At 42.5% G+C, this 14,775-nt stretch overlaps 1 protein-coding gene across 1 annotated transcript in view; it reads left to right on the forward strand.

The window, feature by feature from the left end:
• The window catches only part of LOC106582581 (collagen alpha-2(VI) chain), a 45,668-nt gene that overhangs the window by 8,484 nt on the left and 22,409 nt on the right, over positions 1-14,775 (forward strand). Inside the window, exons 2-16 of the mRNA XM_082967271.1 lie at positions 409-613; positions 4,842-5,129; positions 6,407-6,570; positions 6,692-6,809; positions 7,215-7,300; positions 7,747-7,767; positions 7,923-7,988; positions 8,152-8,205; positions 10,573-10,617; positions 10,717-10,743; positions 11,036-11,062; positions 11,203-11,247; positions 11,441-11,494; positions 11,810-11,872; positions 14,010-14,072. Of these exons, the coding sequence (XP_082823397.1) occupies positions 421-613; positions 4,842-5,129; positions 6,407-6,570; positions 6,692-6,809; positions 7,215-7,300; positions 7,747-7,767; positions 7,923-7,988; positions 8,152-8,205; positions 10,573-10,617; positions 10,717-10,743; positions 11,036-11,062; positions 11,203-11,247; positions 11,441-11,494; positions 11,810-11,872; positions 14,010-14,072 (1,314 nt within the window). The 5' untranslated portion in view covers positions 409-420. The remainder of the gene's footprint in view (positions 1-408; positions 614-4,841; positions 5,130-6,406; positions 6,571-6,691; positions 6,810-7,214; positions 7,301-7,746; positions 7,768-7,922; positions 7,989-8,151; positions 8,206-10,572; positions 10,618-10,716; positions 10,744-11,035; positions 11,063-11,202; positions 11,248-11,440; positions 11,495-11,809; positions 11,873-14,009; positions 14,073-14,775) is intronic.

Raw genomic sequence — 14,775 nt, forward strand, 5'->3', positions numbered from 1 at the left:
AAAAAATAGGTCTGTTATGCTCTGGTTTGAGTCACGTTGTACGAACTGGCGAGAGCTTTCCGAGCTAAAGGTTAGCTGATGACCGCTAGCCGTGGTTTGCTGACTGATAGCTAGTTAGCTGGCTAGCTACAGTTGGCAATTCTCATAGCAAAGGGTCTGAATACTTGCGGTACCAGTCAAAAGTTAGGACACACCTACTCATTCAAGGGTTTTTCTTTATTTACTATTTTCTACATTGTAGAGTAATAGTAAAGACATCAAAACTGTGAAATAACACATATGGAATCACGTAGTAACCACAAAAGTGTTAACAGCCTTGGAAACACACTCTTGGAAACATCTGTGTCATTACAGATGAACAACGTGTGTGTCAAAACTAACTTCTCGCTCTATTATCTCCTTCTCCAGGCCTGGAGGAACATGGCTATGAAATCAGTGGCTGTGTTACTGTGCTGGCTTGCAGCAACCCTTTCACAACAACCTGGAGTAGACCCACATACTGATCCCGGATTTCACGTAGGACCAGGACCCCACACTCACACTCACACAGAAACCACCATAGTCACACGCACTTGGACCCACGAAGATGAACATCCTCCATCCCCCTGCGATAGTAAGTCTTTTAGAGCCCTGTCTATGACCATCCTCCACCCCCCTGCGATAGTAAGTCTTTTAGAGCCCTGTCTATGACCATCCTCCACCCCCCTGCGATAGTAAGTCTTTTAGAGCCCTGTCTATGACCATCCTCCACCCCCCTGCGATAGTAAGTCTTTTAGAGCCCTGTCTATGACCATCCTCCACTCCCCTGCGATAGTAAGTCTTTTAGAGCCCTGTCTATGACCATCCTCCACCCCCCTGCGATAGTAAGTCTTTTAGAGCCCTGTCTATGACCATCCTTCACCCCCCCCGTGATAGTAAGTCTTTTAGAGCCCTATCTATGACCATCCTCCACCTCCCTGTGGTGGTAAGTCTTTTAGAGCCCTGTCTATGACCATCCTCCACCTCCCTGTGGTGGTAAGTCTTTTAGAGCCCTGTCTATTACCATCCTCGACCCCCCCTGTGATAGTAAGTATTTTAGAGCCCTGTCTATGACCATCCTCCACCCCCCTGTGATAGTAAGTGTCTTAGAGCCCTGTCTATGACTCCTTCACCCCCCCCCCCCCCCCCCCGTGATGGTAAGTCTTTTAGAGGTCTGTCTATGACCATCCTCCATTCCCCTGTTATGGTAAGTCTTTTAGAGCCCTGTCTATGACCGTCCTCCACCCCCCTGTGATGGTAAGTCTTTTAGAGCCCTGTCTATGACCATCCTCCACCCCCCTGTGATGGTAAGTATTTTAGAGCCCTGTCTATGACCATCCTCCACCCCCCTGTGATGGTAAGTCTTTTAGAGCCCTGTCTATGACCATCCTCCATCCCCATGTGATAGTAAGTCTTTTAGAGCCCTGTCTATGACCATCCTCCACCCCCCTGTGATGGTAAGTATTTTAGAGCCCTGTCTATGAATATCCTCCACCCCCCTGTGATGGTAAGTATTTTAGAGCCCTGTCTATGACCATCCTCCACCCCCTGTGGTGGTAAGTCTTTTAGAGCCCTGTCTATGACCATCCTCCACCCCCCTGTGATGGTAAGTCTTTTAGAGCCCTGTCTATGACCATCCTCCACCCCCTGTGGTGGTAAGTCTTTTAGAGCCCTGTCTATGACCATCCTCCACCCCCCTGTGGTGGTAAGTCTTTTAGAGTCCTGTCTATGACCATCCTCCACCTCCCTGTGATAGTAAGTCTTTTAGAGCCCTGTCTATGACCATCCTCCACCCCCCTGTGGTGGTAAGTCTTTTAGAGCCCTGTATATGACCATCCTCAATCCCCTGTGATAGTAAGTCTTTTAGAGCCCTGTCTATGACCATCCTCCACCTCCCTGTTGTGGTAAGTCTTTTAGAGCCCTGTCTATGACCATCCTCCACCTCCCTGTGGTGGTAAGTCTTTTAGAGCCCTGTCTATGACCATCCTCCAACCCCCTGTGATGGTAAGTCTTTTAGAGCCCTGTCTATGACCATCCTCCACCCACCTGTGATAGTAAGTCTTTTAGAGCCCTGTCTATGACCATCCTCCACCCCCCTGTGGTGGTAAGTCTTTTAGAGCCCTGTCTATGACCATCCTCCACCTCCCTGTGTTAGTAAGTCTTTTAGAGCCCTGTCTATGACCATCCTCCACCCCCCTGTGGTGGTAAGTCTTTTAGAGCCCTGTCTATGACCATCCTCCACCTCCCTGTGTTAGTAAGTCTTTTAGAGCCCTGTCTATGACCATCCTCCACCTCCCTGTGGTGGTAAGTCTTTTAGAGCCCTGTCTATGACCATCCTCCAACCCCCTGTGATGGTAAGTCTTTTAGAGCCCTGTCTATGACCATCCTCCACCCACCTGTGATAGTAAGTCTTTTAGAGCCCTGTCTATGACCATCCTCCACCCCCCTGTGGTGGTAAGTCTTTTAGAGCCCTGTCTATGACCATCCTCCACCTCCCTGTGGTGGTAAGTCTTTTAGAGCCCTGTCTATGACCATCCTCCAACCCCCTGTGATGGTAAGTCTTTTAGAGCCCTGTCTATGACCATCCTCCACCCACCTGTGATAGTAAGTCTTTTAGAGCCCTGTCTATGATCATCCTACACCCCCCTGTGATAGTAAGTCTTTTAGAGCCCTGTCTTTGACCATCCTCCACCTCCCTGTGATAGTAAGTCTTTTAGAGCTCTGTCTATGACCATCCTCCACCCCCCTGTGATAGTAAGTCTTTTAGAGCCCTGTCTATGACCATCCTCCACCCCCTGTGATGGTAAGTCTTTTAGAGCCCTGTCTATGACCATCCTCCACCCCCCTGTGATAGTAAGTCTTTTAGAGCCCTGTCTATGACCATCCTCCACCCACCTGTGATAATAAGTCTTTTAGAGCCCTGTCTATGACCATCCTCCACAGCCCTTTTTCATATACAGGGAGAACTAGGTAATAACAAGGTTATATACAGGGAGTACCAGGTAATAACATGGCTATATACAGGAAGTACCAGGTAATCACATGGCTATATACAGGAAGTACCAGGTAATCACATGGCTATATACAGGGAGTACCAGGTAATAACATGGCTATATACAGGGAGTACCAGGTAATAACATGGCTATATACAGGGAGTACCAGGTAATCACATGGCTATATACAGGGAGTACCAGGTAATAACATGGTTATATACAGGGAGTACCAGGTAATAACATGGCTATATACAGGGAGTACCAGGTAATCACATGGCTATATACAGGGAGTACCAGGTAATAACATGGTTATATACAGGGAGTATCAGTTAATAACATGGCTATATACAGGAGGTACCAGGTAATAACATGGTTATATACAGGAAGTACCAGGTAATAACATGGCTATATACAGGGAGTACCAGGTAATAACATGGTTATATACAGGAAGTACCAGGTAATAACATGGTAATATACAGGAAGTACCAGGTAATAACATGGCTATATACATGGAGTACCGGGCAATAACATGGCTATATACAGGAAGTACCAGGTAATAACATGGCTATATACAGGAAGTACCAGGTAATAACATGGCTATATACAGGAAGTACCAGGTAATAACATGGCTATATACAGGGAGTACCAGGTAATAACATGGTTATATACAGGAAGTACCAGGTAATAACATGGCTGTATACAGGGAGTACCAGTTAATAACATGGTTATATACAGGAAGTACCAGGTAATAACATGGTAATATACAGGAAGTACCAGGTAATAACATGGTTATATCCAGGGAGTACCAGGTAAAAACATGGCTATATACAGGGAGTACCAGGTAATAACATGGTAATATACAGGAAGTACCAGGTAATAACATGGTTATATCCAGGGAGTACCAGGTAAAAACATGGCTATATACAGGGAGTACCAGGTAATAACATGGTTATATACAGGAAGTACCAGGTAATAACATGGTAATATACAGGAAGTACAAGGTAATAACATGGTTATATCCGGGGAGTACCAGGTAAAAACATGGCTATATACAGGAAGTACCAGGTAATCACATGGCTATATACAGGGAGTACCAGGTAATAACATGGCTATATAGAGGAAGTACCAGGTAATAACATGGCTATATACAGGGAGTACCAGTTAATAACATGGTTATATACAGGAAGTACCAGGTAATAACATGGTAATATACAGGAAGTACCAGGTAATAACATGGTTATATCCAGGGAGTACCAGGTAAAAACATGGCTATATACAGGGAGTACCAGGTAATAACATAGTTATATCCAGGGAGTACCAGGTAAAAACATGGCTATATACAGGGAGTACCAGGTAATAACGTGGCTATATACAGGGAGTACCAGGTAATAACATGGCTATATACAGGGAGTACCAGGTAATAACATGGTTATATACAGGGAGTACCAGTTAATAACATGGTTATATACAGGAAGTACCAGGTAATAACATGGTAATATACAGGAAGTACCAGGTAATAACATGGTTATATCCAGGGAGTACCAGGTAAAAACATGGCTATATACAGGGAGTACCAGGTAATAACATGGTTATATACAGGAAGTACCAGGTAATAACATAGTTATATCCAGGGAGTACCAGGTAAAAACATGGCTATATACAGGAAGTACCAGGTAAGAACATGGCTATATAGAGTGAGTAAATGTCCTCTGTCTTCCTGTAGAAGTGAACGAGTGTCCCATTGACCTATACTTGAAAAGCAGTGCACTATGTAGTGAATAGGGTGCCATTTGGGAAACAGATAATGTGATGCCCTCTGTCTTCCTGTAGAAGTGAACGAGTGTCCCATTGACCTCTACTTCGTGATGGACTCCTCGGAGAGCATCGCCTTGCAGCAGCCTCCTCCAGGGAGCCTGGTGAAGAAGGTGGCAGATTGGACGAGGCAGTTTGCCCTGAGCCTCAGGGAGGAGGTGTACAACAGACAGGTGAAGTTCAGCTGGTTTCTGGGGGGACTCCACTTCTCTCAGACACAGGAAGTCATCAGTGAGATCAGCAGCAGAGAAAACTTTCTCATGAAGATGGATTCTATAGACTGGTTAAACTCTTACCTGGGTAAAGGTAAGACCGCCAAGACTCATTTGCATAATTCTTCTTTATGGATTTAGCATTCTACTGTTTTATTCCATTGAACATGTGACTCCGGCATGTCATTGATCTGTACTGAGATCCTGTCAGTCTGCATGTCATTGATCTGTACTGAGATCCTGTCAGTCTGCATGTCATTGATCTGTACTGAGATCCTGTCAGTCTGCATGTCATTGATCTGTACTGAGATCCTGTCAGTCTGCATGTCATTGATCTGTACTGAGATCCTGTCAGTCTGCATGTCATTGATCTGTAATGAGAACCTGTCAGTCTGCATGTCATTGATCTGTACTGAGATCCTGTCAGTCTGCATGTCATTGATCTGTACTGAGATCCTGTCAGTCTGCATGTCATTGATCTGTAATGAGAACCTGTCAGTCTGCATGTCATTGATCTGTAATGAGAACCTGTCAGTCTGCATGTCATTGATCTGTACTGAGATCCTGTCAGTCTGCATGTCATTGATCTGTACTGAGATCCTGTCAGTCTGCATGTCATTGATCTGTAATGAGAACCTGTCAGTCTGCATGTCATTGATCTGTAATGAGAACCTGTCAGTCTGCATGTCATTGATCTGTAATGAGAACCTGTCAGTCTGCATGTCATTGATCTGTACTGAGAACCTGTCAGTCTGCATGTCATTGATCTGTAAAGAGAACCTGTCAGTATGCATGTCATTGATCTGTAATGAGAACCTGTCAGTCTGCATGTCATTGATCTGTAATGAGAACCTGTCAGTCTGCATGTCATTGATCTGTAATGAGAACCTGTCAGTCTGCATGTCATTGATCTGTAATGAGAACCTGTCAGTCTGCATGTCATTGATCTGTAATGAGAACCTGTCAGTCTGCATGTCATTGATCTGTAATGAGAACCTGTCAGTCTGCATGTCATTGATCTGTACTGAGAACCTGTCAGTCTGCATGTCATTGATCTGTAATGAGAACCTGTCAGTCTGCATGCCATTGATCTGTACTGTAATGAGAACCTGTCAGTCTGCATGTCATTGATCTGTACTGAGAACCTGTCAGTCTGCATGTCATTGATCTGTAATGAGAACCTGTCAGTCTGCATGTCATTGATCTGTAATGAGAACCTGTCAGTCTGCATGTCATTGATCTGTAATGAGAACCTGTCAGTCTGCATGTCATTGATCTGTAATGAGAACCTGTCAGTCTGCATGCCATTGATCTGTCCAGTTACTGTGTATCCTGGGCATATGAAAAAATAAACATTTGATTTGATTTGAGGTACCTACACTGACTGCGCCCTGGACAAGATGACCGAGGAGATTCAGCGCCGCGACCTCCGGGGACACAACTCTATCCGTTTCGCTGTGGTGGTCACTGACGGACATGTGACTGGCGCCCCCTGTGGGGGGATCAAGGTGTCTGCAGAACGGGCTAGAGACCAGGTCAGAGGGACAGACAGTAGATGGGTTTTATTGTTTGAAAACCACACTTTTTTTTTTAGCCTTTAAAATCAATGATGTGTGTGTTATTCATCTCCTGAAATAGTTTATTTGATTTGACCAGCACATCAGCTTGTTCTCAGTAGCTGCTTCCAATGTGGTGGAGGAAGCAGGGATGAGGCTGATCGCTAACTCACCAGCGGGGGTCTATCGTTCCAACTACATGGCTGTCAATGTCACAGGTGTTTAATCTAACAAGTCATTTCGTTGGTTAATTGCCAGATCATGTGATTCTAACTCTGTGTATTTAGTCCAGAGGCATGGTGGATTTACAGGGGTTTTGTTTTAGCATGTGACTGCTTTGTTTGATAATGGAATTGTTTGAGCTATGGAGATCGCCTACCTCCTGGTGTGCATCACTTCCTGTTTCCCTTTAAATTTTCTCGGTTTGGTTTGATTTAAACTAGCATAGTTGTTAGAGTTCAAAAGTAAGAGAATTAATTATATTTATAGAAACAGAAACATTGAACAAAAAATGAGGAACTGGAATGTGTTAGAAACTAAATAATGGAAAAATATGCCTGAACAAAATAAAATGTTGAAAAAATGTTTTCTGCCTCTGCTTCGCTGTGCCTTGCTCAACCCAGACCTTAAAACCTGTCACAGTCCACCGTGTGATGCCCCCACTGGGAAAATAGTCACATCATCCATCAACCAAATCATCAACGCTATGGTGATTATATGTAGTGTTTTATCCAGCTTTGATTATTCATGTCTGAAGCATTTTCTATTACCATATATCTAGGGCTGTCAAACGATTAATCGCAAATTCCCAGAGTTTGCTCAAAATGAGCTGCAATTTTAAGAATTTTTTTCATTCAAAAAACATAACAGACATCTTGATTTTTGTCTACAAGTAGGAAAATTTAGAAATCCCACTTTATTTAACATAAGTCAACTTGTTACGTAGCATTGTAGATTTGAGTTGTATAGAGGTATTTTCAACTCTTTCAGACAATGTGATTAATGTTTGCTGAAATGACAAAATTAACGAGTTAACTGCACAACACTGACAGCCCTAGATATTTAATTTAATATTCTATTTTTGATACCAGTGTTTCTCCCCCCCCCCCCCAAAAAAAAGTAATTGAAGTCTTTTTTGTTTGTTCTTCTCTACAGAAATATCAAGCTTATCTGAAGGTAACTAAGAGTTATTCTCATTGGATGGAATCAGAATCTGTAACCTGACGCTTCTGAATATTTCTATACAAACTGATAAATCTTAATTTTCCTGGTGTGAAATGCTGATTTCGTTCACCAAGTGTTTTTTTTTTTAAAATCCATCATCACTCCAGTGTTCCAAACTCCAGTGCCTGGAGTTTCCAGGCCCACCAGGTCTGGAGGGAAACAGAGGACTAAAGGTGAACTCTTTTTTTTTGTTAATTAATAATAAGTTTAAAAAAAAAAAAAAAAAAAACATCTTGAGATATTTGCAAGAATGAAAATGTGTTTTATTCATGTTTGTTTTATGAACAGTTTGTTGTTGTTGTTTATGTTTATTTTAATGTATCTGTTTATTTTTAGGGAATGAAAGGAGGAGTTGGACTTCGTGGTGCTAAAGGGACCAAGGGCAAACAGGTAGACCGCGTGGTGTGACGGGTTGTCGTAAGGATCAAACCAAAACGCAGCGGGAACGTGTAAACTCATCTTCTTTAGTAATTTAAAAGAAGGAAAAACAAACAAATCACGTAAACAAAAACAACGAACGACACTAAACAGTCCTGTCAGGTGCTCAGACACTAAACAGTCCTGTCAGGTGCTCAGACACTAAACAGTCCTGTCAGGTGCTCAGACACTAAACAGTCCTGTCAGGTGCTCAGACACTAAACAGTCCTGTCAGGTGCTCAGACACTAAACAGTCCTGTCAGGTGCTCAGACACTAAACAGTCCTGTCAGGTGCTCAGACACTAAACAGTCCTGTCAGGTGCTCAGACACTAAACAGTCCTGTCAGGTGCACAGACACTAAACAGTCCTATCAGGTGCTCAGACACTAAACAGTCCTGTCAGGTGCTCAGACACTAAATAGGAGACAACTACCCACAAATACCATAGAACAAACACCCCTCTCTTAAATAAGACCTTCAATTAGAAGCAACGAGGAGCAGCTGCTTCCAACTGAAGGTCAACCCCATAAACTAAACATAGACATAGAACGACTAGAACTAACATAGAAATAAACTAACAAGAACATAGCCCAAAAAAAAAACAAACACTCTAAACAAACACCCCTCTTAAAACAGAACATAGCCCAACAAACCCCGAACCACATAAAACAAATACCCCCCTGCCACGTCCTGACCAAACTACAATAACAAATAACCCCCTGCCACGTCCTGACCAAACTACAATAACAAATACCCCCCTGCCACGTCCTGACCAAACTACACTAACAAATACCCCCCTGCCACGTCCTGACCAAACTACAATAACAAATACCCCCTGCCACGTCCTGACCAAACTACAATAACAAATACCCCCCTGCCACGTCCTGACCAAACTACACTAACAAATACCCCCCTGCCACGTCCTGACCAAACTACAATAACAAATACCCCCCTGCCACGTCCTGACCAAACTACAATAACAAATACCCCCCTGCCACGTCCTGACCAAACTACACTAACAAATACCCCCCTGCCACGTCCTGACCAAACTACAATAACAAATACCCCCCTGCCACGTCCTGACCAAACTACACTAACAAATACCCCCCTGCCACGTCCTGACCAAACTACAATAACAAATACCCCTCTGCCACGTCCTGACCAAACTACAATAACAAATACCCCCCTGCCACGCCCTGACCAAACTACAATAACAAATACCCCCCTGCCACGCCCTGACCAAACTACAATAACAAATACCCCCCTGCCACGTCCTGACCAAACTACAATAACAAATACCCCCCTGCCACGCCCTGACCAAACTACAATAACAAACACCCCCCTGCCACGTCCTGACCAACCTACAATAACAAATACCCCCCTGCCACGTCCTGACCAAACTACAATAACAAATACCCCCCTGCCACGTCCTGACCAAACTACAATAACAAATACCCCCCTGCCACGTCCTGACCAAACTACAATAACAAATACCCCCCTGCCACGTCCTGACCAAACTACAATAACAAATACCCCCCTGCCACGTCCTGACCAAACTACAATAACAAATACCCCCCTGCCACGTCCTGACCAAACTACACTAACAAATACCCCCCCCTGCCACGTCCTGACCAAACTACAATAACAAATACCCCCCTGCCACGTCCTGACCAAACTACAATAACAAATACCCCCCTGCCACGCCCTGACCAAACTACAATAACAAATACCCCCCTCTGCCACGTCCTGACCAAACTACACTAACAAATACCCCCCTGCCACGTCCTGACCAAACTACACTAACAAATACCCCCCCTGCCACGCCCTGACCAAACTACAATAACAAATACCCCCCTGCCACGTCCTGACCAAACTACACTAACAAACACCCCCCTGCCACGTCCTGACCAAACTACACTAACAAACACCCCCCTGCCACGTCCTGACCAAACTACAATAACAAATACCCCCCCTGCCACGTCCTGACCAACCTACACTAACAAATACCCCCCTGCCACGCCCTGACCAAACTACACTAACAAATACCCCCCTGCCACGTCCTGACCAACCTACACTAACAAATACCCCCCTGCCACGTCCTGACCAAACTACACTAACAAATACCCCCCTGCCACGTCCTGACCAACCTACAATAACAAATACCCCCTTTATACTGGTCAGGACGTGGCAGGTGTTCTGACCACAGAAACACTGCCAAGAGAACCTAGACATTTATTTATATATATTTCCATTTTTTTTTTTCTTTGTTGAAATAACATATTTTCTTCCACAGAATGTATTTTTATTATTTTATTATGTTTTTTATTATTTGTGACACAGGGAGACTCTGGTATTGAAGGTGTGATCGGTCCCGCAGGTCACAAGGTTGGTGTGCGCTTTCCTCTCTCTAACCAATACAGATATTCACCTTACAGCGTATCCTGACTGACTTGTACAACCTTTCTTCTATTTGTTTCTGTTTAGGGTGCGATTGGTCTGAAAGGTGAAAAGGTAGGAAGAACTAAACATTATTCTAGTAATTATCATGTATAAATCTCAACGAGAGACATGTTTTTATGCTTCTACATCCTGCATTGCTTGCTGTTTTGGGGGGGTTTTAGGCTGGGTTTCCGTACAACACTTTGAGATATCAGCTGATGTAAGAAGGGCTTTATAAATACATTTGATTAGATATTTTTTTTTTTATCAACATTTTAAAACGAGACATGATTTGATATTTTTTTTTTAAATCAACATTTTAAAACGAGACATGTTTTGATGAATGGATTTCATCTTTCCCCAGGGTGAATTTGGATCGGATGGAACCAAGGTAAACTACGTGATTTGATTCTGACGTTTCCAGTACGTTCTGTGTGTGTGTACTCTCCTACACTGTTTAGTTACGTCTCACTGGATAGGCTAACTGTCATCTTTAAAAACACACTCTCTGAATGACCTCTCCATCACCAGGGAGTGTCAGGAGGACATGGCAGGAATGGAACGGATGGGCAGAAGGTAAGAGACCATCACTACACTTCCTCTTGAACTGTAACGGGAGCCACGGGGAGCCCTGAGACTGAAACACAAGCTTTCAACTCAATGAAGATGACCTCCAATCCTGTCACACTGGTACAGGTCCATTGGGTCTATGCGGGAGGGTTGGAATCATACTGATACTAACAGGAATATTTTCTGTGTTAATTCTCAGGGTAAAATTGGTCGAATCGGAACTTATGGTTGTAAAGGAGATCCGGGAGAAAGGGTAAGTAAAACGTTGTCCTACAGTATGTTACGTATACAGTACACACACACACACACACACACACACACACACAGTACACACACAACACACACACACACACACACACACACACACACACACACACACACACACACACACACACACACACACACACACACACACACACACACACACACACACACACACACACACACACACACAGAGCACACACACACACACACACACACACACACACACACACACACACACACACACAACAATGAATGCAGTAGAATGTTGTGATAAAAAGGAAATGTCTCTGATGTTTTTCGAAAGGGCCCAGATGGTTATCCAGGAAGTGCTGGGGATATAGGACAGCCTGGTGACAGCGGAGAGAAGGTACCTGAGAGAACCTTCCGTCTGTCAAGGCTACTACAACACCTCCTGCACTACAGAAACTACACACTCAGACTATCTACAGTGTTTTATAGACCACTGGGTTTACTAAACAGATTATCTACAGTGTTCTATAGACCACTGGGTTTACTAAACATAGATTATCTACAGTGTTTTATAGACCACTGGGTTTACTAAACATAGATTATCTACAGTGTTCTATAGACCACTGGGTTTACTAAACAGATTATCTACAGTGTTCTATAGACCACTGGGTTTACTAAACAGATTATCTACAGTGTTCTATAGACCACTGGGTTTACTAAACATAGATTATCTACAGTGTTCTATAGACCACTGGGTTTACTAAACATAGATTATCTACAGTGTTCTATAGACCACTGGGTTTACTAAACAGATTATCTACAGTGTTCTATAGACCACTGGGTTTACTAAACATAGATTATCTACAGTGTTCTATAGACCACTGGGTTTACTAAACATAGATTATCTACAGTGTTCTATAGACCACTGGGTTTACTAAACAGATTATCTACAGTGTTTTATAGACCACTGGGTTTACTAAACATAGATTATCTACAGTGTTTTATAGACCACTGGGTTTACTAAACATAGATTATCTACAGTGTTCTATAGACCACTGGGTTTACTAAACATAGATTATCTACAGTGTTTTATAGACCACTGGGTTTACTAAACAGATTATCTACAGTGTTCTATAGACCACTGGGTTTACTAAACATAGATTATCTACAGTGTTTTATAGACCACTGGGTTTACTAAACATAGATTATCTACAGTGTTTTATAGACCACTGGGTTTACTAAACATAGATTATCTACAGTGTTCTATAGACCACTGGGTTTACTAAACATAGATTATCTACAGTGTTTTATAGACCACTGGGTTTACTAAACATAGATTATCTACAGTGTTCTATAGACCACTGGGTTTACTAAACAGATTATCTACAGTGTTCTATAGACCACTGGGTTTACTAAACATAGATTACCTACAGTGTTTTATAGACCACTGGGTTTACTAAACATAGATTATCTACAGTGTTTTATAGACCACTGGGTTTACTAAACATAGATTATCTACAGTGTTTTATAGACCACTGGGTTTACTAAACATAGATTATCTACAGTGTTTTATAGACCACTGGGTTTACTAAACATAGATTATCTACAGTGTTCTATAGACCACTGGGTTTACTAAACATAGATTATCTACAGTGTTTTATAGACCACTGGGTTTACTAAACATAGATTATCTACAGTGTTCTATAGACCACTGGGTTTACTAAACATAGATTATCTACAGTGTTTTATAGACCACTGGGTTTACTAAACATAGATTATCTACAGTGTTTTATAGACCACTGGGTTTACTAAACATAGATTATCTACAGTGTTTTATAGACCACTGGGTTTACTAAACATAGATTATCTACAGTGTTTTATAGACCACTGGGTTTACTAAACATAGATTATCTACAGTGTTTTATAGACCACTGGGTTTACTAAACATAGATTATCTACAGTGTTTTATAGACCACTGGGTTTACTAAACATAGATTACCTACAGTGTTTTATAGACCACTGGGTTTACTAAACATAGATTATCTACAGTGTTTTATAGACCACTGGGTTTACTAAACATAGATTATCTACAGTGTTTTATAGACCACTGGGTTTACTAAACATAGATTATCTACAGTGTTTTATAGACCACTGGGTTTACTAAACATAGATTATCTACAGTGTTTTATAGACCACTGGGTTTACTAAACATAGATTATCTACAGTGTTTTATAGACCACTGGGTTTACTAAACATAGATTACCTACAGTGTTCTATAGACCACTGGGTTTACTAAACAGATTATCTACAGTGTTTTATAGACCACTGGGTTTACTAAACATAGATTATCTACAGTGTTTTATAGACCACTGGGTTTACTAAACATAGATTATCTACAGTGTTCTATAGACCACTGGGTTTACTAAACATAGATTATCTACAGTGTTCTATAGACCACTGGGTTTACTAAACATAGATTATCTACAGTGTTTTATAGACCACTGGGATTAATGTGTGAATGCTGTTATTCCTAGGGAGACCCTGGTCATAACGGAAAACCAGGTCCCACTGGACCTCCTGGAGAAGCTGGACCACCGGTACAGTAACAACAACACACTCTCACCTGGACCTAACAGTAACAACAACACACTCTTACCTGGACCTAACAGTAACAACACACTCTTACCTGGACCTAACAGTAACACTCTTACCTGGACCTAACAGTAACACTCTTACCTGGACCTAACAGTAACAACACACTCTTACCTGGACCTAACAGTAACAACAACACACTCTTACCTGGACCTAACAGTAACAACACACTCTTACCTGGACCTAACAGTAACACTCTTACCTGGACCTAACAGTAACACTCTTACCTGGACCTAACAGTAGCAACACACTCTTACCTGGACCAAACAGTAACAACAACACACTCTTACCTGGACCAAACAGTAACAACAACACACTCTTACCTGGACCAAACAGTAACAACACACTCTTACCTGGACCTAACAGTAACAACACACTCTTACCTGGACCTAACAGTAACAACACACTCTTACCTGGACCAAACAGTAACAACAACACACTCTTACCTGGACCAAACAGTAACAACACACTCTTACCTGGACCTAACAGTAACAACAACACTCTTACCTGGACCTAACAGTAACAACACACTCTTACCTGGACCTAACAGTAACACTCTTACCTGGACCTAACAGTAACACTCTTACCTGGACCTAACAGTAACAACAACACTCTTACCTGAAGAGCCACTTGTTGCCACTTGATAAA

The sequence above is a fragment of the Salmo salar genome, chromosome 21 (assembly GCF_965601325.2).
Source record: "Salmo salar chromosome 21, fSalSal1, whole genome shotgun sequence".
Classification (NCBI taxonomy): Eukaryota; Metazoa; Chordata; class Actinopteri; order Salmoniformes; family Salmonidae; genus Salmo; species Salmo salar.